The 23,335-nt window shown below is 48.5% G+C and overlaps 1 protein-coding gene across 2 annotated transcripts; it reads right to left on the reverse strand.

Moving 5' to 3' along the window:
- Window positions 1-2,274: 2,274 nt before the first annotated feature.
- On the reverse strand, window positions 2,275-21,800 carry LOC308591215 (heat shock cognate 71 kDa protein-like). Of its 2 annotated transcripts, none has more exons than XM_081201778.1 (9): window positions 21,641-21,800; window positions 16,061-16,270; window positions 14,476-14,681; window positions 12,725-12,877; window positions 11,393-11,948; window positions 7,414-7,616; window positions 6,958-7,156; window positions 5,034-5,266; window positions 2,275-2,722 (listed from the first exon to the last, which is right to left on the reverse strand). In XM_081201778.1, the coding sequence occupies exons 2-9, from the start codon at window positions 16,263-16,265 to the stop codon at window positions 2,531-2,533; spliced, it is 1,947 nt and encodes a 648-aa protein (XP_081057904.1). In that variant the 5' UTR covers window positions 16,266-16,270; window positions 21,641-21,800; the 3' UTR covers window positions 2,275-2,530. The 2 variants fall into 2 exon arrangements, with proteins under 2 accessions (XP_081057904.1, XP_081057903.1); XM_081201777.1 differs by lacking the exon at window positions 21,641-21,800 and adding an exon at window positions 21,510-21,615.
- Window positions 21,801-23,335: the final 1,535 nt, after the last annotated feature.

A 23,335-nucleotide genomic window follows, 5' to 3' on the forward strand; every position in this document is an offset into this window, starting at 1 on the left:
GCAGCAGTGACAATGATGCTCCGAAGGTAGTGCAAATATTTGACAGCTGCAACGAGATTCTGATCTGAGTGACAGGAAGGAGCCAGCAGTAAATCACTGTTGGAGTTAACTATTAGCAAGAACACAAACTGTACCACCTTGGCAGAGTATCAGGCCGAATGAGCACAGCAGCTCATCCCTCTTAAGTTTTTCCCCTGTGGATCAGTTGCTGAGACTGAAAGTACCAGCCTCTCCAGTTTCTCCCATGCAATCTGAGACTGTGCTTTGCATGAAGCCAACCTCTCCTCCACCCTCTTCATGCCTCTTCTGGTTGTGGGAGACAAGCAGGGAGGGGAGCCTGTCACAGGAGGGGGAGACACCCATGACTCTTCAGCAGCCAGACTCATTTCTGCCCTCTGCTTCAGCTTTTGGACTTAGGTACTCTTCCAGACTCCCCCCACCCCAGCACTGTTACCGCTTCAGCTTCTGACAACACCTCCTCTTTCCAGTCTTCTCCCTCTTACATAGCTGCCCCACCACCCGGGTTCTGGGCCTTCTTCCCTCGGGGATTCCCCAGTTGGCTCCTGCCATCTGCCACTCTGTGTCCAACCAGTCCATGACACTGATTGTTCAGAGACATCCAGATGGCATAAGCACAACTGTCTAACTGCAACTCTTAACCCATTACCTTGCAAGCTCAGTAGCACAGGACAGGGCTATAGGGGTGTGGGTGGCGCTGTGGTCTAAACTACTGAACCTCTTGGGCTTGCCAATCAGGTCGGCAGTTTGAATCCCAGCGACAGGGTGAGCTCCCGTTGCTCTATCCTAGCTCCTGCCAACCTAGCAGTTCAAAAGCATACCAGTGCAAGCAGATAAATAGGTAAAGCTGCGACAGGTACCCATTTCCGTGCCCTCTGGCACTCGTCAGTGTCCCGTTGCACCAGAAGTGGTTTAGTCATGCTGGCCACATGACCCAGAAAGCTGTCTGTGGACAAATGCTGGCTCCCTCAGCCTGAAAGTGAGATGAGCGCCACAACTCCTTTACCTTTTTACAGGCAGGGCTTCCATGTAAAGCCCCCCAGGTTCAGTTGCTGTTATCTGTAGGATGGATTGGGAGACTCCCATAGATCTGTCAGTGTCATAGCTAGATGGGACTTATGGTCCCATCATTCAGCTTTGTTGAGAGGTCCGCACAATGGTGCAATCGTTTTAACTACCCATGAAGTGAATTCCAGAGCCAATGTAATCACCAAATGCCACTTCTCCTAAGATTTGTTCTTCCGGGGGGGGGGGGTTGCTCCCTTCTGCATGATCTTAAGTCCTCAATTCAGGCAGAGCCCTTGTGGCAAACAGGTAGGGCAAAAGGTTAACTAAAGGGCAAAACAGATTCTTTTGTTTTAGCAACAGAAAAAGGCCAGCGTTTGGGGTGTGCCAGATACTGGCTTTAAACATAGCTATTAGGTTGAGAGGGGATCGCGTGCACAGGTCAAGGAAGTTACATGGCCCCACCTTTTTTTGTTGTAGGCAAAAGTGGCTCCGTGGAATTCCCACCGTATTGGCTGACCCAGATCTTCGAGTAGGGAAGAGATTTTCTCCCTCTCGCATTAATACTAGAACACATGGACATCCAAGGAAGGCAAATTAACTTTTTCATGCAGTACATAAATTATGGAACACACTCCCAAAAGAGGCAATGGTGACCACAAACTCAAATGGCTTTAAAAGAGGGCAGGATAAATTTATGGAGAAAGCTATCAATGGTTACTAGCTGGGCCATCAGCCCAGTGCCTTCCTAAGCCAGCTTTTCTTATTAAAAGACAGGAACAAAAGCAGTATGGATGCATGCCGCTGCTGCCAGGCATGCACACCTGTGTGCGCTGCATCATGGGTTATATGGTCTCTGGTGCTCGCTTCGGCAGCACATATACTAAAATTGGAATGATACAGAGAAGATTAGCATGGCCCCTATATGGTCTCTGACCACAGGGGCTGCAACTATTAACCACATGGGGCCCCTGAACCAGCTGTTGCAAGGCTGCTTTCCCCCAAGACATGCCCCTGTGCCATACACCTGATGCCAGTTAAGTCTGGCTTGGCCCATACGGAATTTGCAAGCATTGATCAGCAGATTGTTGGCTCCCAACAAAGCCCTGTGGTTTTGCACTTGTAGTTCTTGGGCAAAAAAAGTAGGTCACCCATGTCAACTATCTTAACAGGCAACATATTGTGGACTAGAACCTTGTGAATTTGTACACAACAAAACACAAATATACAAAACACATGGGCACCAAAGCAGCAGGGTGATGAAAGTGCAATAATTTATTCATGTGAACACCATCTCTGAAGTCTCGGATTTGGCGGTAAGTAAGGAGACATGCCCTACTCCATTACAGAAAACAGATGGGGAGGAGTGGTGGGGAGAGAACAGAGCAAGCAAACTCCATTTAAGTGCAGAGGCTCATGGGCAGAAGTTGGCAAAGTGAAGCAGAATCCAGGCCAGCTTGCATTTCTCCCTATTACCATGCAGGGCGGAGGAAGAGGAAGAAGGCTCTTAATCCACCTCTTCGATGGTGGGGCCTGAAGAGCCACCGCCAGCTCCTCCAGCTCCTGGGAAGCCCCCAGGCATCCCACTCGGCATGCCCCCGGGCATGCCCCCTGCCCCTTGGTACAGCTTGGTAATGATGGGGTTGCAGACGTTCTGCAGCTCCTTCTGCTGGTGCTCATATTCATCCTTTTCCGCCATCTGAGTGAGACAAGGAAAGAAGAGGTGCGATACCGTTAAGGATATTCTGAACTTTAACAAGCTCGTCTTTCGTTTCCCATTCTAACAACAGATTGTACATTCTAGGTAGTAAGTTTTTCTTTGTTTTGTAAAAGTCCTTTTTCAAAGTGTGAGCTTTGGTCCGGGGGAAACAGTTTTTCCTGTCTGTTTTAAATGTTGCATATAATTGATGATATTGTAACCGGTCTGTAACATGGCCCCTTACATTTTCTTCTGATTTCAATTAAGCACCCACCCCCTTCTGTAAAGTGTAGCAATTCCCTGTAAGTTGCCCATTGTCTATCCATATTAACTAATGGGAGGGAGCCACAGAGGTGTTTTCCTTTCCAGCAAATTTTTATATTTCTTCCAAACTCTATACAAATGCTTCCTTAGAATATGGTTCATAAAGCCTTTATAGACTTTTGCCTTCCCATACCCAGAGGCATGCATGCCAGCCTTATTATTCAATGGATTATTGAATGGTTTAGTTCATGTAAAATATGCAGGGATGTACGGTATGAGAAATGAACCACCGAAAGAGAAGAAAAGTCATTGATTTAAGGTTGTTTAAATGAGTATTTTGAAATGTAATTTAGAAAATGTAACAAAAATTGTGTGTATACACACACACACACACACACACACACACACACACACACATACACACACACACACACATGAGAAAACCCTCAGCCGGTTCCAGCCTTGAAGTCAGATCAAAAGGGTCTACGCTTCGGCGTTTTGCTCCTGTAGGAAGAGACACTGATTTCTCTGCCCTTCCTTAGCAGCTAGCACTCTCCCCAGGAAACCAGGTTTCAGGAAAGTTAGATTTGGCTTTTCAGCCAATCTGCAAAGGAGAAGATCTATATTACGCCAAATTTATGCTCCATCACTCGGATGCTTTGGCTGCCCTCTAGTGGAACACAGCTGAACAACACAACAACAACCCACTATTCAAAGGCGAACTCAAAATGCCGCAATAAGGTTCCAACAGAAGTGGAACCGACACGTCACACTTCCACTTGTTCTGTGCCTAGAAAGCATGGGTCTGAGAAATTCTTCCACTGGCCCTGCTCCTTTTCCAAGGGAAGATCAGCAATAGATCAGAACAAACAGGAATCTGGGAGAAACCCGAATTGCATTTGCTCTGATTGAGTGCTCAACAGCGCTTTCCCCCTGTGGGGGAGCCGTGGAACAAGAGAACACAAAAGCCCTAAGTTACAATTCCCAGGAAAACCTGCAGAGAAGCCATGTTGCATCTATAGCAGTAAACAAAGCCTCGCTCGCCTGTAGTTTGCTGTGCTATACCAAGGCAACTAAGGTTGTTTATCACTGGAGATCTGAAATCCTGTAAAAAAAACATAACACCTCCTTCTCTGCCATCACACATTGCTTTACTGCAGGCATGGGGGAGCACTGTGGCGCTGCAGAAGTTGCTCCCATTACCTCTTACTGTTACCCATCTGGCAAGGGCATCTAATGGGAGCTGGAGTCATAGAAGCATAGTGTCACAGACTTAGAAGGAACCCCAAAGTCCATTTAGCCCAACCCCCTGCAATGCAGGAATCTCTCAACTACAGCATTCACGACAGATAAACATCCAACCTCTGCTAAAAAAAACCTCCCACAACATACAAAGTGCTGCAGGTTCCTCAACCTCACATTATCATTTTGATTAAAGGTAAAGGGACCCCTGACTATTAGGTCCAGTCGCAGACAACTCTGGGGTTGCGGCGCTCATCTCGCTTTATTGGCCAAGGAAGCCGGCATACAGCCATGTGGCCAGCATGACTAAGCCGCTTCTGGCAAACCAGAGCAGTGCACAGAAACGCCGTTTACCTTCCCGCCGGAGCGGCACCTATTTATCTACTTGCACTTTGACGTGCTTTCGAACTGCTAGGTTGGCAGGAGCAGGGACCGAGCAACGGGAGCTCAACCCGTCACAGGGATTCGAACCACCGACCTTCTGATCAGCAAGTCCTATGCCCTGTGGTTTAACCCACAGCGCCACCCGCGTCCCTTCATTTTGATTATTATTTATTAAATCTGTATACCGCCCTTCACCCACAGATCTCAGTGCGGTTCAGTGTAAAACTGCGATATAAAAACCGCAAAATACATAGTAGAAATAAGATCCAAACCTCCTCGATTGCTTGCAGTATGTGCCTCATGCAGTCCTATTTATCTTAACTTCCCCCTCCTGCCTCACTGTGGCTTCTTTTCCAAACAGGAAGTAAATTTCGAGACAAGGACCGCCGCTGCTCACACCTGCTTCCCTTTGTAAGCTCACCTGGTTCCTGTCCAGCCAGGAAATGACCTCGTTGCATTTGTCCAGGATCTTCTGCTTGTCCTCTGGGGACAGCTTGTCCTTGAGCTTCTCGTCTTCCGCCGTGCTCTTCATGTTGAAGGCCAGGGACTCCAGGGAGTTCTTGGCCGTGATCTTCTCCCTCTGGATCTCGTCCTCAGCCTTGTACTGCTCTGCCTCTTGGACCATGCGCTCAATCTCCTCCTTGCTCAGGCGGCCTGCGGCACGAGAGAGAAGCCACACAGGTCAGGGCAAACTGCTAAGCCGGGGTGGGGGGGGCTGTCTGCAGGTTATATGGATGGCCAATGCTCAAGGATGGTAGGAGCTGGGACAGAGCAATCTGGCCACAGGTGTCTCCATGCCTGCTCCAAATACACTGATGGTGACTGGATGACAAGAGACACATCAGTATACTGCATGCCAAAATCCAGCCAGTACACTAACATTCACTGGATCCCAATCAAGGATTGATTTCCCCCAGTGGAAGAGGGAATAAAACTTAGGGGTCATCCACACCTCTGTTTCTCCCATGATTTCTTTTTAAAAAGTTTTTATTTATACTTTTCAAGTTAATACATTTCATTAGTTTTACAATCAATTTAACATTTCAAAGTTTGACTTCCTTCCCCCTCTTTCTGCAGTTCCTTAAATTTATTTCTTAACATCTGCATATCCAAATTCATTTAATTTGCTCCTCTAATTATCGCCTTTAAATATATACTCTTATGAAACTGCAGGTTGTTACAATAATCCTGTCAATGCTTCTACCTGTTTGCAATTTATCTGTAAATATTGAATAAACAGTTTCCATTCTTTTATAAATTCTGAGGAACGGCTAAGGCAGCTGGGCATGTTTAGCCTGGAGAAGAGGAGGTTAAGGGGTGATATGATAGCCATGTTCAAATATATAAAAGGATGTCACATAGAGGAGGGAGAAAGGTTGTTTTCTGCTGCTCCAGAGAAGCGGACACGGAGCAATGGAGCCAAACTACAAGAAAGAAGATTCCACCTAAACATTAGGAAGAACTTCCTGACAGTAAGAGCTGTTCGACAGTGGAATTTGCTGCCAAGGAGTGTGGTGGAGTCTCCTACTTTGGAGGTCTTTAAGCAGAGGCTTGACAACCATATGTCAGGAGTGCTCTGATGGTGTTTCCTGCTTGGCAGGGGGTTGGACTCGATGGCCCTTGTGGTCTCTTCCAACTCTATGATTCTATGATTCTATGATTTCTAGTCCTGGGTTTGAGTTGGTTATTTTCCTTTAATCTGCAGAAAACCTGGTGGACATTTGTTCCAAATCAGCAGTAAACTGGGGGGTTTCCCAGGGAAAGCGGCAGGACGAAAAAAAGACACAAAAAGAACCTCTTAGACCCATGACTAGAAATCTTGGGGAAAAGAGAAGTGCGGATGAACACATTTAACCCCCCAGATTATAGCTGAAACCAATCTGGCTGCATTCAGGCAGCACTTCATTCTGTCTTCCCCCATGCTTCCTTATTCCCACATGTATTTAGGTGCCAGGCAAAAACATTCCCTCTTCTCCCAGCCCTTTGGCTAATGAAACCCTCTATGGCCTTCTAAATTTTGTGTGTGTGTGTGTTACTCCGCTGCGCATTTTTGTGCTTTGATATGGTAAGCCGTGCTGTGACCCTCGGACAAAGAAATTTAATTAATAATAATAATATCGCTTGGTTTATTCATTTGCAGAGCTTCACTCCCTATTCCACTGGGCTACTACTGAACAAAAAAATTCAAACCTTCAATGGAATCCAAGCAGAGTTGGCACATTGGCCTGTTTGGGGCAAATGTGCTGGTGTTGATTGGGTGCCCAGATTAGCAACCACAAGGATGTGTTGTGACGGGCAAGAGCCTATAGCTGCTGTGCCCGCCCCCCTTCAGCCAGCGTACTCACCCTTATCGTTGGTGATGGTGATCTTATTCTCCTTGCCGGTGCTCTTGTCCACAGCAGAGACGTTGAGGATGCCGTTGGCATCTATGTCGAAGGTCACTTCGATCTGGGGGACGCCGCGAGGAGCAGGAGGGATGCCCGTCAGCTCAAACTTGCCCAGCAAATTATTGTCTTTGGTCATGGCACGCTCTCCCTCGTATACCTATTTGCGAAGGGGGGGGTGAGAAGGAAGGAAGGAGAACACCAGGAGGTTAGAAAGCAAAGCTTGGTTCTCCCAACGCAACCACACCATGCAAGAAACTCGGGGTGTGCATCCTTCTGGCAACTACACAAAACCGCCCTTAGTTTCGGTCAACTGAGTCTGTGCCATTGTTCTGGCAATGCTCGGCCTGCTAAATGCAACGCTCAGCCAGCATCCCATAATGCTCCCTTGCCATGGTCACAGTCACTTCCCCTTACCTGAATGAGCACCCCAGGCTGGTTGTCCGAGTATGTGGTGAAAGTCTGGGTCTGCTTGGTGGGGATGGTTGTGTTGCGCTTGATGAGGGCGGTCATCACCCCGCCGGCCGTCTCGATTCCCAGGGACAGAGGCGTGACGTCCAGCAGCAGCAGGTCCTGCACGTTTTCGGACTTGTCCCCGCAGAGGATGGCAGCCTGGACAGCTGTGGGGGAGAAGAGCAACGCAGGTGGTGATGGAGCAGTCAAGCCAACAGTCAGGAATTTAGGCCTGGTTTAGCAGGCTGGTCTTATGCTCTTAAGAAGACAACTAGTTTCTCTCCAGTCGTGACCACCGGCTGTTCCAAAGCCCTCAGGAGTTTCCTCCAACCTTGGAGAAATTTTGTAAAACCACTTTGGAGAACTGTAGCTCTGTGGGGGAAGCAGCAATCTCCCAAAAACTCCTAGCACCCTCTGTCAGTTGGCATTTCTTAGTGCAAAAAGTATCAATCTGATGTGTAGAGATCCTTCCTATTCTAATTAATTCAAGAGCGTTCTGGAAGCTTTCTCTGTGTGAAAGAAACAAGCAAAAGGTTTGTGATGTTTGGGTTGTTCCTTCAAAGATGCTGAGTACAACTGGCTTAAGATTGATTCTCTTATCTCTTCTGTCAAGGTGATGTGGACTATAAAAATGGGCCAGGAGGAGCCTGGGTTTCACCTTCTGTCATTCTTTCCTTCTGGCGTGGTGTTCTGCACACAGTATGCTTAGTGTTAAGGTTTTAGTCTTATTATGTTATTGTAAGTTAAAGTTAAGTCTGCGGCAACTGGATTTCTTATGGACTGAACGTACAGTGGTACAGTGGTGCCTCGCAAGACGAAATTAATTCGTTCCGCGAGTTTTGTCGTCTTGCGATTTTTTTCGTCTTGCGAAGCACAGTGTAAGGAAAGTTTTGGAAAAGCTTCAAAAATCACCAAAGTCTTTAAAAACCTCAAAAAAGGCTGCCACACCGCGTTCTATGAGTTGCTCCTCGAAGTCAAGTCGCAACTGTATTAACGGTGTTAAGAAAAAGGAAACAAACTTGCAAGACGTTTCCGTCTTGCAAAGCAAGCCCATAGCGAAAATCGTCTTGCGAAGCAGCTCAAAAAACAAAAAAAACCTTTCGTCTAGCGAGTTTTTTGTCGTGCGAGGAATTCGTCTTGTGAGGTACCACTGTACCTTGGGTTACATACGCTTCAGGTTACAGACTCCGCTAACCCAGAAACAGTGCTTCAGGTTAAGAACTTTGCTTCAGGATGAGAACAGAAATCGTGCTCTGGCGGCGCAGCGGCAGCAGGAGGCCCCATTAGCTAAAGTGGTGCTTCAGGTTAAGAACAGTTTCAGGTTAAGTACGGACCTCCGGAACGAATTAAGTACTTAACCCGAGGTACCACTGTATTGCATTTGTGACCATTACGCTCATTTGCCCTCAGTAGCAGTAAAGCTCTGCTGGATGAAATATTAATTGCCTCTGGTCTATTTTTTGGGAATCCTGCAACGTTTAAGTTTTTACTCTGCTAACTGTAATTTGGGATTCTACTCTGGATCAATACTGAGTAGAATTCCACGACACCCTTAACCAACTATAACCCCCAGGGTGCTTTGGGGGAGGCCATAGCTGCTTAAAGGGGCATTGTAGTGCTGGGTGTGGTAAAAAGATATGAGGACACCTCCTGGAAGATCAGAAGAATTACAACCTGCTTCTGTCCTGATGGGGCAGGTGGAAGCCAATGCGATTCTATCAGCATTCCCAAACGGTACTATCAACACTAGACTTTTAATGCTTTGTAGAATTATGTTGAATACCGCGTCCCTAGAAGCCAGGTGTGAAACGTGGCCCTCCAGGAATCTCTATCTGGTCCTTGGGACAGTGCCCAGGCCACAGCCTTTGCTGGCCCCATTTCTGCCTGACTAGAAATGTATCCTTGGACCCTGCTGACGCTTCTTGCTTTCCTGGCGGGAATGCGAAGAAACCTCTGGCTTCCACTTGGCTGGAGTATCACCCACTGATCACAGGTAGAGTCATGGCTCAGGACCGTATGAACCAACCCAGACCCTGTGAGGGGTCTGAAGGACAGCAACACAAGGGCCTTTTCTGTGGTGGCTCCCCGTTTATGGAACGCTCTCCCCAGGGAGGCCTGCCAGGCACCTTCACTACATATATTTAGGTGGCGAGTGAAAACGTTTCTCTTCAGCCAGGCCTTGAACTGGTTAACATTACATATCCTTTTAAACGTGTTTGTGGAAAGAGGGTTATCCGTCTTGTTTTTGTTATGTATTTTGCGTTTTTATTTTGTGAATCACCTCAGGATCTTTGGATGAGGGGAGGTATACAGATTTAATAGAGTGGTACCTCATGTTACCCACGGGATCCATTCCGGAGGCCCGTCTGTAATGTGAAATGCCCACAACTCGAAGCGCTGTGTCTGCGCAGGTGCGTTTTGGCGCTTCTGCACATAGCGCGCTTCTGCACATGCACGAGCGGCGGAACCAGGAAGTAACCCGTTCCGGTACTTCCAGGTTGCCATGGGACATAATGTAAAAAGACACAACATGAAGCAGACGCAACACGAGGTATGACTGTAAATGATAAAGGAGTTAAACGTGTTGCTCCACCCACTCTGGCCTCTGGCCCCACCCTTGACTGGCATGCAGCTCTTTGATTGACAAAGGTTCCCCACCCTTTGCTCAATACTTCATTGCCCTTTCTTTGGTATGCAGCACGGTTGGTTGAGTAACAAATCCCAATCGACTGCTTCACCCTTACGACGGTTCCAACTCCAGTGTGAACATTAAGAAGAGCTTGGCTGCTGCATCAGCCCAGTGGCCCATCTAGTCTAGAATCTTGTTCTCATAGTGTCCAACCGCTTATGGGAAACCCAGTGCTGTTTTTCTAGAAAAAGTGGTGCCAGAACTCACCCTGCACCCCTCCCTCATTGTCTTAGAATGGCAGTGGTGCTCACCTGAGAGGTGAAGGAACTGAGTTCCTGCGAGCTCCAGCTGAAAAAAGCCCTGTGGGAAAACCCCAAGCAGGAAGCTGAGGACACCAGACCTCTCCCCATCTGAGGTTTCCAGCAGCTGGGAGAGGCAAGCATGCTACTGAATACCAACAACTGAGGCAGAATACATCCATCAGGGTTAGCGGGCAAAGCCAGGCATCTGCTCAGGCCCCAATAACTGGCAAAGGACCCTCTTCTCATTTTTCAGGAGGCAACTTAAGATGGTTAGATGATGGAAACCAGCTGCCTCAGAAAAGCTGCAGCAGTTATGGAAGACCAGAGCCTCTGGGCTTTAGACATGGGTCCCCTCCCAGGACCTGGGTTCTTGGAATGTGCCTAAAAAATACCAACCCCTGATATTAGCAGCACCGCCTGCAGGAGTGGGCAAAAATGTTTATCTACTAGTCCAGCATCATGTTCTCAGAGGGGCCAGCCAGATGGGAAGCCCAAAAGCAGCACCCACACTCTCTCCCGCCGTTTTCAGCGATTATTCTTCTGTCTCTGACAGAGGAAGGCAAAACTTGGCCATCATGCTTTTCCCCACTTGCATTTCCTAGAAGGTTGCCACTTCTGTTCCAGCAAAATACAGGACAGGGCGGCTGGGGGCAATTCCCCACCCCCATCTGGTGCTGCAGTGGCTTCAAAGCAATCCATTAAAATCTACTGCAGCCTAACCAGGTGGCCCCCTCTGGAATTTGTCACACTCACACACACACAAATCTGTCCATCTTTCTGGGCTACATGAACCTTTCACACACCCTTTCAAACGCATGCATTTGGAAAGGATCCCTAACTTGGCACCGAGAGAGAAGGACCTGAAATACAGGACAGAACCGTATCAATACAGGACGTAGCATTTTACATCCAAGTATGGGGAAATCTTGCATTATATACAGGACAGGTGGCAACCCTCGTTTCCTAGCAACCAGCACTCTGAGGCCTACCACCTCCGGTGAGGCTCTCTTACCTGCGCCATAGGCCACTGCTTCATCAGGGTTGATGCTCTTATTGAGCTCCCTGCCGTTGAAGAAGTCCTGCAGGAGCTTCTGGATCTTGGGGATGCGGGTGGAGCCACCAACCAGCACAATGTCGTGCACCTGAGACTTATCCAGCTTGGCGTCCCGCAGGGCCTTCTCCACGGGCTCCAGGGTGCCCCGGAAGAGGTCGGCGTTCAGCTCCTCGAAGCGGGCCCGGGTGATGGAGGTGTAGAAGTCTATGCCCTCGTAGAGGGAGTCGATCTCGATGGAGGCCTGGGTGGAGGAGCTGAGGGTGCGCTTGGCCCGCTCGCAGGCGGTGCGCAACCTCCGGACCGCCCGCTTGTTGTCCGTGATGTCCTTCTTGTGCTTGCGCTTGAACTCCGACACAAAGTGGTTCACCATGCGGTTGTCGAAGTCCTCGCCGCCCAGGTGGGTGTCGCCGGCCGTTGATTTCACCTCAAAGATGCCGTCCTCGATGGTCAGGATGGAGACGTCGAAAGTGCCGCCGCCCAGGTCAAAGATGAGGACGTTGCGCTCGCCGCCAACCTACAGGAAGGATGGACCAGCAACATGTAAGAACCACCGTGGCCTGTTTTGGGTGGAATTCCAGTACCTTCAACCAAAAACTAAACACACAAACACAAATTCCACCACTTAACCATGAACCAAAGAACAGGACTCAATTGCAGACCTGAACTTGGATTATTGTCAGGATTCTCTCAGAAGATTGCTGGGAACTGTAGTTTCGTGATAGCCCTTAGGACCACGCTCATATCAAACATGTAAAGCACTCCGATACCATGTTAAACGGTCGCGGCTTCCCCCAAATAATTCTGGCACCTGTAGTTCACCAAGGGTGCTGAGAGTTTTTCAGAGACCCCACACTCTCTCAGAGAGTTAGAGCCCCAGAGTTCCTTGGGAAGAGGGATTAAAAGTGCACCGGGAATTGTAGTTCTGGGAGGGGAATAGGTTGGTCTCCTGTCAGCACCCTTAAAGTACAATTCCCAGAATCCTTTGGGAATTGAAAGTGCTTTAAAGGCATGAACTCGACCCAAGAACTTTCTGGGATCTTCTGGCCTAGAAGTGAGGGAAACCTGCAGCCCTCCAAGCTGTTGTTGGGACTCCCACTCCCATCAGCCCCAGCCAGCATGGCCAAGGGCCAAGAACGGTGGGAGTTGTAGTCCAGCAACACCAAGGGGTCACAGGCTTCCCAACCCTGCTCACAAAACGTAAGTGTTGTGTCCTCTTCCCTGCAATTCACTGTCCTGGGCTTAGTCCAAACCTAACAACATGGGGGGGGGGTTAATGAAACCCCTCCTGACCTTTTTGTCCAGGCCATACGCTATGGCAGCTGCCGTGGGCTCGTTGATGATGCGGAGGACGTTGAGGCCCGAGATGGTGCCAGCATCCTTAGTGGCTTGCCGCTGGGAGTCGTTGAAGTAGGCCGGGACTGTAATGACGGCATTGGCAATAGTCTGTGGCAGAAAGAGGGAGAAAGAACGGGAATTAGAGGACTGATCTTGCCCCCACTGTGTTGTTGGTGGGTATTTTGTGGAAGGTAGAGAAAATAAAGGGGGAATTCAAATTTGCCTCATAGTCTTTTGCCTCTCCCACTCCACATTCCAAGCTTTTTCTATGTAAAAGGCCCAGAATCAATCCGGAGCACTGACAGAAAGACCCAGAACCAGTGTACTGGAATTCTGGAGAGCAGCTGCTGGTCTAATATATAGACCAGAGATTCCTGTCACCATTGCTCCCCAGTCATAACTAAACCAAAGTACAGTCGTACCTCGGTTTTCGAATAGCTTAGTTCTTCAACGTTTTGGCTTCTGAATGCCACAAACCCGGAAGCGACTGTTCCGGTTTGTGAACTATTTTTGGAAGCCAAACATCCGACGGGGCTTGCAACTGGCTGCAGGAGCTTCCTGCAGCCAATCAGAAGCCGCGCTTTGGTTTCCGAACATTTTGGAAGTTGAACAGACCTCCGGAACATATTGCGTTCGACTTCCAAGGTACGACTGTACTTGAAAAGGCAACTGCTCACTTTCACTCCTTTCCACTTACAATTCATTCCCTTCCAGCTAGAATTTAAGACTGTATGCTCCTTGTGGCAGAGATCTATCCTTTCGTTTACAAGGCTCCACAAAGTGTGGTTGGCACCAATAGCACAGTGGGCCAAATCTTTTCATTTCTCCCACCCTAGGACCAACTTTAACAGTCGGCGGGGTAACACACCTGACGCCTGAGGAAGATTCTGAACATTTCCACGCCGTTTTGGTGATTTATCACGTTTCAAATTCAGATACACAAAACACTCTTCTCCCACTACATTGTGGAATTTGGTTTTCATGATGTGTTTTGCTGTTGTTTTTCTATATTACCTATTCTACATCTATTTTGAAAACACCACCTCTGTACTGATCTGATGTTTCGTAACTTTGATTACGGAGTTTACTTTTCCAAATTTTTCATCTTACTATTTATTTATTTTTTTTAAAAAAAAAGCTTTATAAAAATAATCTGGCATTAAGAAGATTGAACCCTCCACTGACCAATCTGGTGAGAGGAGTTTTCAGTCCTGCTGGCTGCAGGGGTTTCCTCCACTAGCACATTCCCAGCAGCACTGAACCCTACTCCTTGCCCATCCGGGTGAACTTGTTGACACCTGCAAGCTTCTTTTCTCCAGCTCTGGAGGGCAGGACTCAAACCAATGGCTTCGAGTTACAAAAAAGTAGATTCCGACTAAACATCAGAAAGAACTTTCTGACAGTAAGAACTGTTTGACAGGGGAACAGACCCCCACAAGAGGTGGTGGGCTCTCCGTCCTTGGAGGTTTTTAAGCAGAGGTTGGATGGCCATCTGTCATGGATGCTTTAGCCAAGATTTCTGCATTGCAGGGGGTTGGGCTAGAGGACTCTCATTATCCCTTCCCAAAGCTACAGTTCTGTGATTCTATGAACTGGAACCCCCTGGCAAGCCCAAATTTGCCCACAAGCCAAAGGTTCAACCACCCCACTGGCATAAGCAATAATCCTTCACTGCAGCTGGGGCCAACATGCTTCACGCTACCCACCTTGCCCAGGTAGGCCTCTGCAATTTCCTTCATCTTGGTGAGAACCATCGACGAGATCTCCTCGGCGTAGAAGGACTTTGTCTCCCCTTTGTACTCCACCTGCACCTTGGGACGACCCCCGTCGTTGATGACCTGGAAGGGCCAGTGTTTCATGTCTGAGTGGACCACGGGATCATCGAAACGGCGGCCGATAAGGCGCTTGGCATCTGGGAAGAGGAGAGGCAGGGAAACAATAATGAGAGCTTCCAAGGAATAACAGCTTCCCTCAGGGAGCTAAGAGATGAGTAAGTCAAGAGCTCCATTATTCATATGCACTTAATCCACATTCCCCTTCCAGGTGCTCCATGCCAGCAGAGAAAAAAGTGGGCAAAGCAAGAAATGTAAATTTTACCTAGGCAAACGAGGCTAATTTCTACACACCCCTCTCTATCCTCCCTCAAGGGGCTGCTTCAGAAAAGCCTGTGACTCCTGAGGGAACGGGACCCCAAACCAAGGAGTCTGTGCCATCAGCTGCTTCAATCTCTGTTGCCTCTGGCCCCATCCACCCCTGGAAAGCGGCCCCTGGGAATTTGTGCTTTCAAGCTCACACACCTGATCAGCTGTTCTCTACATCAGCCAGCACTAGAATAAAGCCATCCATGAGATTGAGGTTGAATCCTGACAAGTACTGTTTTTGGGGGGCAGGGGGTGAGCTGGTGTGGAGGACTCCCTGGTCCTGAATAGGGTAACTGATGCGCAGAAGGACCAGATACACAGCCTGGGAGTAATTTTGGACTCACAGCTGTCCATGAAGGCACAGGTCAAATTTGTGTCCAGGGCAGATGTCTACCAACTCCACCTGGTACGCAGGCTGAGACCCTACCTGCCCGCAGACTGTCTCGCCAGAGTGGTGCATGCTCTGGTTATCTCCCACTTGGACTAATGCAATGCACTCTACGTGGGGCTACCTTTGAAGGTGACCCGGAAACTACAACTAATCCACAATGCGGCAGCTAGACTGGTTACTGGGAGTGGCCGCTGAGATCATATAACATTAATCCTGAAATGTACACTGGCTCCCAGTACATTTCCGAGCACAATTCAAAGTGTTGGTGCTGACCTTTAAAGCCCTAAATGACCTTGGCCTAGTATACCTGAAAGAGCATCTCCACCCCCATTGTCCAGCCCGGAAACTGAGGTCCAGGTCTAAGGGCCTTCTGCAGTTCCTTCCCTGCGAGAAGTGAAGTTACAGGGAACCAGGCAGAGGACCTATTCGGTAGTGGCGCCCACCCTGTGGAACGCCCTCCCATCAGATGTCAAGGAAATAAACAACTATTTGACTTTTAGAAGGCATCTGAAGTCAGCCCCATTTAGGGAAGTTTTTAATGTTTCATGTTTTATTGTGTTTTTAATATTCTGTTGGGAGCCGCCCAGAGTGGCTGGGGAGGCCCGGCCAGATGGGCGGGATATAAGTAATAAATTTATTATCCTCCTCCTCTTCCTCCCAAAGGATCTCCCTGGGAGGATGCAGCGGGGTCCCTCAGCCCTCAGATGGAGCTTATCACCCCTCCAGATGGCGTGGCAAGGCCGGATGGCCAGTTCTTACCGAAGACTGTGTTGGTGGGATTCATGGCCACTTGGTTCTTGGCAGCATCGCCGATAAGGCGCTCTGTGTCCGTGAAGGCCACGTAGCTGGGGGTGGTGCGGTTGCCCTGGTCGTTGGCGATGATCTCCACCTTGCCATGCTGGAAGACGCCCACACAGGAGTAGGTGGTCCCCAAATCAATGCCGACAGCTGGACCCTTGGACATTTTGGCTGCAAGGGGGAAGGCGACACACGGGTGACATCAATGCAAGAAGTGACAACAGCCCATTAATTGCTTAAACATACAGAAAAGTGTATTGGAGTTCAGCAGCATCTGTTGTAGCAAGGATCCCGCCATGTGTGCAAAACATCTGCATTGGCTGCGGGCCCCTGCTAGAAGCTTTGGGGAACGCACTAGACAAGGCTCTGGGGAAAATTTAACCCAGACATAATCCAACAAAATCTTTCCAGGGGACCACAATGCAAACCGGCTACCGCTGTTCACATGCAAAAATCTTGGACATGCTTACAGGAGTCATTATGCCAAATTTCCTCCTCTCCCCCTGCCCCCCCAAAAGCCTTAGGATCCTTCAGCTCCCAAGTAGGGAGACCAGGATGACGCAGGGAGATCGGCGTTAATGGACTGGCTTACAATCCCAGCAAGAGTCTGATGAGAGATCGCTTTATGCAGAATGCAGACCTGAGAAATCACACTGCATTGGATCCATTGCTACGGGTTGGAAGACTGAGGAACCTCCGAGTATCCTGGTGGATCTTTAGGATAAGATACCAAAAAGTGTCCCTATTGATAAAGAACAAGGTAACGGGCAACTTTCCATGCCCAAAAGAATGTGACCATCACCAGCATTACTTTTTTGTACTGCCATGCTCACGAAACTGAAATTGCTTCACTGTGTGGCGAGTGTCTTATGAGAGCTTAAGGGGAAGTCGCCACACCAAAAACTCAGAGGTTGCAGTTCATTATAGCATTGGCTCTTCCTGTACCGCTCCTAGCACAGCACATGCTGGAAGCAGTATAGGAAGAACCCCAGAGCCACGTGAGCTGGAAATCAGAAAGCTGGCACCAGATCTATTTCACAGAATCAGAGTTGGAAGGGACCACGAGGGTCATCTAGTCTAACCCCCTGCAATGCAGGAACCTTTTGCCCAACATGGGGCTCGAACCTACGACCCTGAGATAAAGAGTCTCATGCTCAACCGACTGATAAATCTATTTAGGGCTAAAGGAAAAAAGCTTGGGTGCTTCCAAGATGCAGATGACTAGACCTTGCAGAGTGCTCTGCACATGCTCAGGGGCACTATGTAGCCAGCTTGCCAATGCACAGTGCAGCCCCAGCAGTGGAAGAACACCGACTTCCAGACAAGCTGGCTTCTAAACAGAGAGAGCGAAGATGGCACGTGGCTACAAAGAGCGGTAGGGAGATGCAATCACAGCTGCAAATGAAAAACATAGCAGGAGATCTGAGGTGCTCCCCCCCCCCCCAGCACCACTCCTAGCAGCTCCTACGGGAGGGCAAGGTAAGAAACACTGGGACTTGGCTGCAGCCAAGAAGGATCTTCTTTCAGATTAAGCCCTGCAGTTCAGAAGTCATGGTGTGGGGGTCTAAGAACGGGCAGTAGTTAAGCAAAACAGTACTGTGTCCTATTCTCGGCTTCAAGGCATGCTTGGCAGGGTTGCTGGCAGTCTGAAGGGCACAGCTGTTGCTCAAGATCAGATTATATATAAAAAACTACACACACCAGTAGCCAACTCTGCCCTAGGTCGTTAAGGCGGGGTGGGGTGGGGGTGGAGACAGCCGTTTGGGGCTGGGCGGCTGGACTTTGCAAGAGTCTCGTGCCATGCTGCGCGCTCTCCCTCCTTAGCCTGTAAAGATTTTTCGAGAACTCTGCTACAGGGAGGGCTCAGAGACTGCGGAAGACGGCTGCAGTGAGCCAAGCCAAGAAACCGCAACAGGCGAAGGAGCTCAGAAACCCTCCTTCCTTCTCGCTCCCCAAGAAAGCCTCTGCTTCCAGGACCACCCTCTGGAGCAACCCCCCCCCCACTAGACCCCCCTTCCTTTCCTGTTGCTTTTTTAAAAAAATGAAAACCAACCCCTGGAGTGCTAACCATAGCTGTCAACTTTTCCCTTTTCTTGCGAGGAATCCTATTCAGAATAAGGGAATTTCCCTTTAAAAAGGAGAAACGTTGACAGCTATGGTGCTAACTTTTCCATCCCCCTCACTCAAGATCCTAAATACCTAGAGAGGTAAAGTGTCAGGGCTTCAGCAGAGTCCTCCAATCTATTCTGGAGCAATTTCCAGCTTAGGGAACAACATGGAGTGCCTCTGGGCATAGTTAAGAGTGTGTTCCCCTCATTTAAGTCTCATCTGCCTCCAGACATCTGGGTTTTCTTTTAAGGGTGTGTGTGTGTGTCCTTTTATGCCAGTAGATCTGTGCCTCAGAACCACAGGTGGCAGGCAGCGTTTAGGGAAAGGAGGGGAACCTGTGGCCCCCCAGATGTGGCAGGACTACAACTCCCATCTTCCTCGGAGCTGATGGGAGTTGTAGTCCCATGATACTTGTGGAGGGACACAGGTGCCCCCAACCCCTGGTTTGGGGTGATGGAGCTAGGCCTGAGGAAATCCAGGTTCAAATCTCCAATCAGCTACAATGTGACCCGGTAATCTCAAGCAAATCACTCTCCAGAGGAACTTCCTTCCAGTAGCACCTTAAAGACCAACTAAGTTAGTTCTTGGTATGAGCTTTCGTGTGCATGCACACTTCTTCAGATACACTGAAACAGAAGTTGCCAGATCCTTCTATATAGTGAGAAGGTGGGGAGGGGTATTACTCAGAAGGGTGGTGGGAATGGGAGATGTGGCTGAGGTGAGCCTGTTGACGACTAACTTAGTTGGTCTTTAAGGTGCTACTGGAAGAAATTTTTTTATTTTGACTATGGCAGACCAACACGGCTACCTATCTACAACTCTCCAGAGGAACGCGAGTCGCTGCCTTTCTCCTGACCATCGAGTGCCATTCTGTCTACACTGGTTGGCAGCAGCTCTCCAGGGTTTCAAGATGGGAGTCTTTCCAAGTCTTACCCAGAGGTGCCAGAAATTGAACCCAGGGCCTTCTGCACAAGAAGCAGATGCTCTGTCCCCTGACCTACAGCTCTTAAAAATCAGTACTGAATGGGAAACCATGCACACGGGACAACCACCTCTTGCTGCATATGCTAAGCTCCTGAAACAAGGCCCTATGTTATTTTACATAAAATATTTCTGCCAGGTCGAAGGAGGCACACACCTACGTCCCACCATTTGACACTTCTTTTGAACACCAGAAACCTATGCTTTTATGCTGAGGAACAAAAATGTGTCCCCTTGCTTTATTCCAAGTGCAGATCGTTCCAAAGCAGTAGTTAGGACACATGAACAGCCAATGTTTGCAGATGCAGTCTTCTGGGCACCTAGCCAAGCCTAGGTATATCCCCAGAAGAGTAGAGGGAAAACTACTCTAAACACATTTAATTGGAGGATGGGATGGAGCACCAACTCCCATTTCCCTTCCAGAAAAAAAGGCGCATGTTCACACCTCCTGGGCAGCCAGTTTCCATTGGCTCCATTATTATTTTTTGTGGGGAGGGGGGAGCTATCCTACCAGGCTCTACGCCCCACCCACCCGTGGCAACCCCAAAGAAGGCAAAGTCAGACAGGCACCTGAGGAAACCAAACACTCCACCCCTTTCAAGTCCCTTCCAACAGGTTTTAAGTGTGCATGTTATGCACTCTGAATTCATCCAAATTAAGCTACCATCTGGGCGATAGCCAGCTTTAATCATACACAGAGGAAGACCCACTGAAATCAATGGGCTTAAGGAACTTTATTGATTTCAACAGCTCCACTCAAGAGCACAATTTTTGGCAGCAAACCTTAAACTTAAAGCTTACCTGGGAGTAAACTCCATTGAAATCAATAGGGCTTACTGCTGAGTAGGCATGGTTCGCATTAGGCAGTAAGTTGGATATGCAAATGAATTTGCAAATGAAGCTGTCCTATGCAAGTATTCAAAATACTGATTGCACTTGTTGCAGGAAACTTCACCTAACTGAATCCTGTTGCCTTTAAATGAACAGGAACAGCTCTCCCGGCCATCAGTTGGCAACTGCTATTTTTTTTTTTAAAAAAAATTCCGCTTCAGTTCTAACGTGAATTGTAAGAATGTACTCCCAGGGCAATCTAAGATGTACAGCTGTCTACAGGCAGATGTTATTCAGAAGTACACACCTATTTTAAATTCCTAATTACTCTTTGGAGGGGAAACAACACAGTCCAGTGCTCTTTTGAAGAACTGCTACCAGCCAGAACCAATTAGACAGAAAAAGATATGAATCAATCCATACTTTATTTATTTTAAAGATTCCAAACCACCCTAATGGATTCTGAGATGGTAGGTTGTGAGTTATTGTTATTAGTAGCAATACCACCAGAAGGAGCAAGGAGTTAAACCTTGCAAAATAGTCACCAGCCAGTTCAGTGGAAGCTGCCCAGAGAACTGCGAGTAACGGGTGTTGTCTGCCTGTAATTTTCCACGGTAAAGCTATAGTGGGCGCTTATATTTAGAGATGGAAAATATCCACCTATTTAAGTTGCTCCAAACTGAATGCCTCAACATCCGACGATGGCGTTCTGGTACTCGCCAACGAGAGCAGAACCCAGGCGTCCGGGCTCAGCGCTACTTTGTACTGAATTAGCTATAAATCCTAAATTCCAGGCACGCCTGCCTGCATTAAGTCCCACAAAACGTAACTGCGCGATCCTAAGATGATTTGCAGTCGCACAAGCCGGTCCTACGCATCTGACGCGAGCCTTCAACAGTGGCCACTCCTAAATTGAAGCTGCATATACAGTATAGGATTGCGTTTAATCTATTATTATTATTATTATTATTATTATTATTATTATTAATCTATTAATAAAACCCGAGCTGCGTTTGCAAGGGAGCAAGCTTTGTAGAATGATCAATGAGAGCAAGTTCTGAGTTGGAACACGGTCAGGATCGTGTAAATAAAGCGTCTGCAAAGCCCATAAGAAAAGGGCTATCAGGATCGTAACTTCCGCAGCCCGTCCCAAATTCGCGCACAAAAAAATAGTGGCAAAAGATGCGTTCGTCGCCCCTCCCCAGTTTGGGGTGCTCGCTGGCCCCCAAATTCCAAAGACTCGTTTCCAAACGCAACCAACAGCGAAGCTCAGGTCAAGCCCTAGAACCGAACCCGTGTTTTACGCCGCGGTGCAAAGCCACTCTGCACTATGCTCAGGGGCACTCTTGCACTGGAAATGAACCCATCCGCTCCACAACGGAACAACTGCAGCCCGAATGCACACAGCCTCTTCGCTTTCGCGCGGTGCAATCCACAGGAACGACCCGCGCTTGAGGATCCCTCCTGCGAGGATCCCCGCGATCCTTACTGGAATCCGAGGGAGCCCGCCCCAGACGCCTGGCTGCAAACGCGGGAAAAGTGCGCAGTTGTTGAGAGACGCCAAACTTCTGCTCCCACCCATGCATGCACATAAACAAGCTGCAATACAGCCATATATACCTTATGCAAGATGCAGCCCCTTTTTCTTCTGACAGCAACTAGAAATAACAATTGGAAAAATTGCTATCTATATTGAAAGTGCGCCGCAGCTGCAAACAACTGGAGAGCGTCGGCACGCGCGCGCCCGCCTGCTACTCCCAGGCTTTATATGCAGACCGTCCTCCCCGCCCCTCTTATTGCGCGCGCTAGTGCATTTTTCTCTTCCCCACCCCGTTTAAGGGCGCTGACACTTTGCAGAAGCTTCTCGACTTGGCTTCGAATCCGTCCAATCCGGGCCCGGCTCGACTTGTCTGTCAACGAGGGAAGGGGCGGGGCCGGGCTCCAGCTGTCTCGGCGCGGGAGTGGAACTTTCAAGAAGCCGAGGGAGGGGAGGATCCGGTTTCGCGCGCCCCGTTTACACGGCAACCCGGAGTGACACTCGGTGCTCCATAAATAAAAAGTTTCCCGTTGGAGCTATGAGTTCAGTTTCTAATTTTGCAGTTGGGGTGCGTGGTTATTTTTAGGGAGAAGGGCAGGTGTGGGACAGGAGAAAGAGAATGAGGATCTCCCGTATATAGAAGACCACCTGGAAAGCTTATGGCCAAAGTTAGGGTTGGTTGGTTGGGTGTGTGTATGCGTTAGGGGGCTGCAATGTTTGCTTCTCAGCTCTCTGAAGGGTGTTGCAGAAGCAAGAATCTGCATCTCCAGGACATACCGTAATTTGAACGGGTGTGGAAAAGCACCTCTGAGCATATGCAGAGTGCTTGTCCAAAATAGCATACCTAAGCATACGAAGCATTAGGGGAAGGTGGCCTCTTCCTTCCTCTCTGCTCCACCCCTTTGCTAATATTTATTAATTTGATTTATATCCCACCTTTCCTTCAAGACGGCGTACGTGGATTTTTCACCTCCACGTTTTATCCTCGCAAACAATGCTGTGAGGTAGGTTAAGCTAAGAGACAGTGACTGACCCAAAGCCACCAAGCCAAAATTGCAGAGTGGGAAGGTGCCATGAGGGTCATTTAGTCCAACCCCCTGTGATGCAGGAATCTCAGAAATCTCCTGCTCAGTGTGCGAGCCAAGTCAAGTGATATGTGACTATTGTAATGGATGAACATTATCCGGACACTTCATTACTGAGTTCTCCATGCCCCTGAGGTTTGGCTGGCCTTCAAGTCAGGACAGCGGCTTAAGAATGGCAGACCCTGCCCTGTGGAACTCCCTGCCAGTAGATACTCAGCAGGAAACACCCCTCCCTTCCTTCAGAAAACTTTTGTTGTTGAGACAGGCCTTTACAACATGATTTCTGCTGCCCTCCCTCTTATAACCAGACAGCATTTATTTATGTTTTAAATGATTGAATCATAGAATTGTAGAGTTGGAAGGGACCCCAAGGGTTATCTAGTCCAACCCCCTACAATGCCAGAATCACAGCTAATGTTTTTCTGGCTCTTTTGTTGATCTTATCCCCTATGTGCTGAACTCAGCCTTCTTCTTCTTTTTGGGAACGTGCAGGTTTTGTGTGGCAGTGGTAGACACTTGGAGGAAAATGGGATGGATGGTTTCATGGGAAACAGAGTGTTTCTCTTTTAACGCCCTCTGTATCTGTTTTCCTGTTAAATGAACATCACAGGCTCCTTCAGCTCTAACATTTTTCTTTAGACATTTTTCTATTAAGACTAGGTACATGACTCTCAAGCGGAAAAACACAACCAC

The sequence above is a fragment of the Podarcis bocagei genome, assembly GCF_964188305.1.
Source record: "Podarcis bocagei genome assembly, chromosome: 7".
NCBI classification, from domain to species: domain Eukaryota; kingdom Metazoa; phylum Chordata; class Lepidosauria; order Squamata; family Lacertidae; genus Podarcis; species Podarcis bocagei.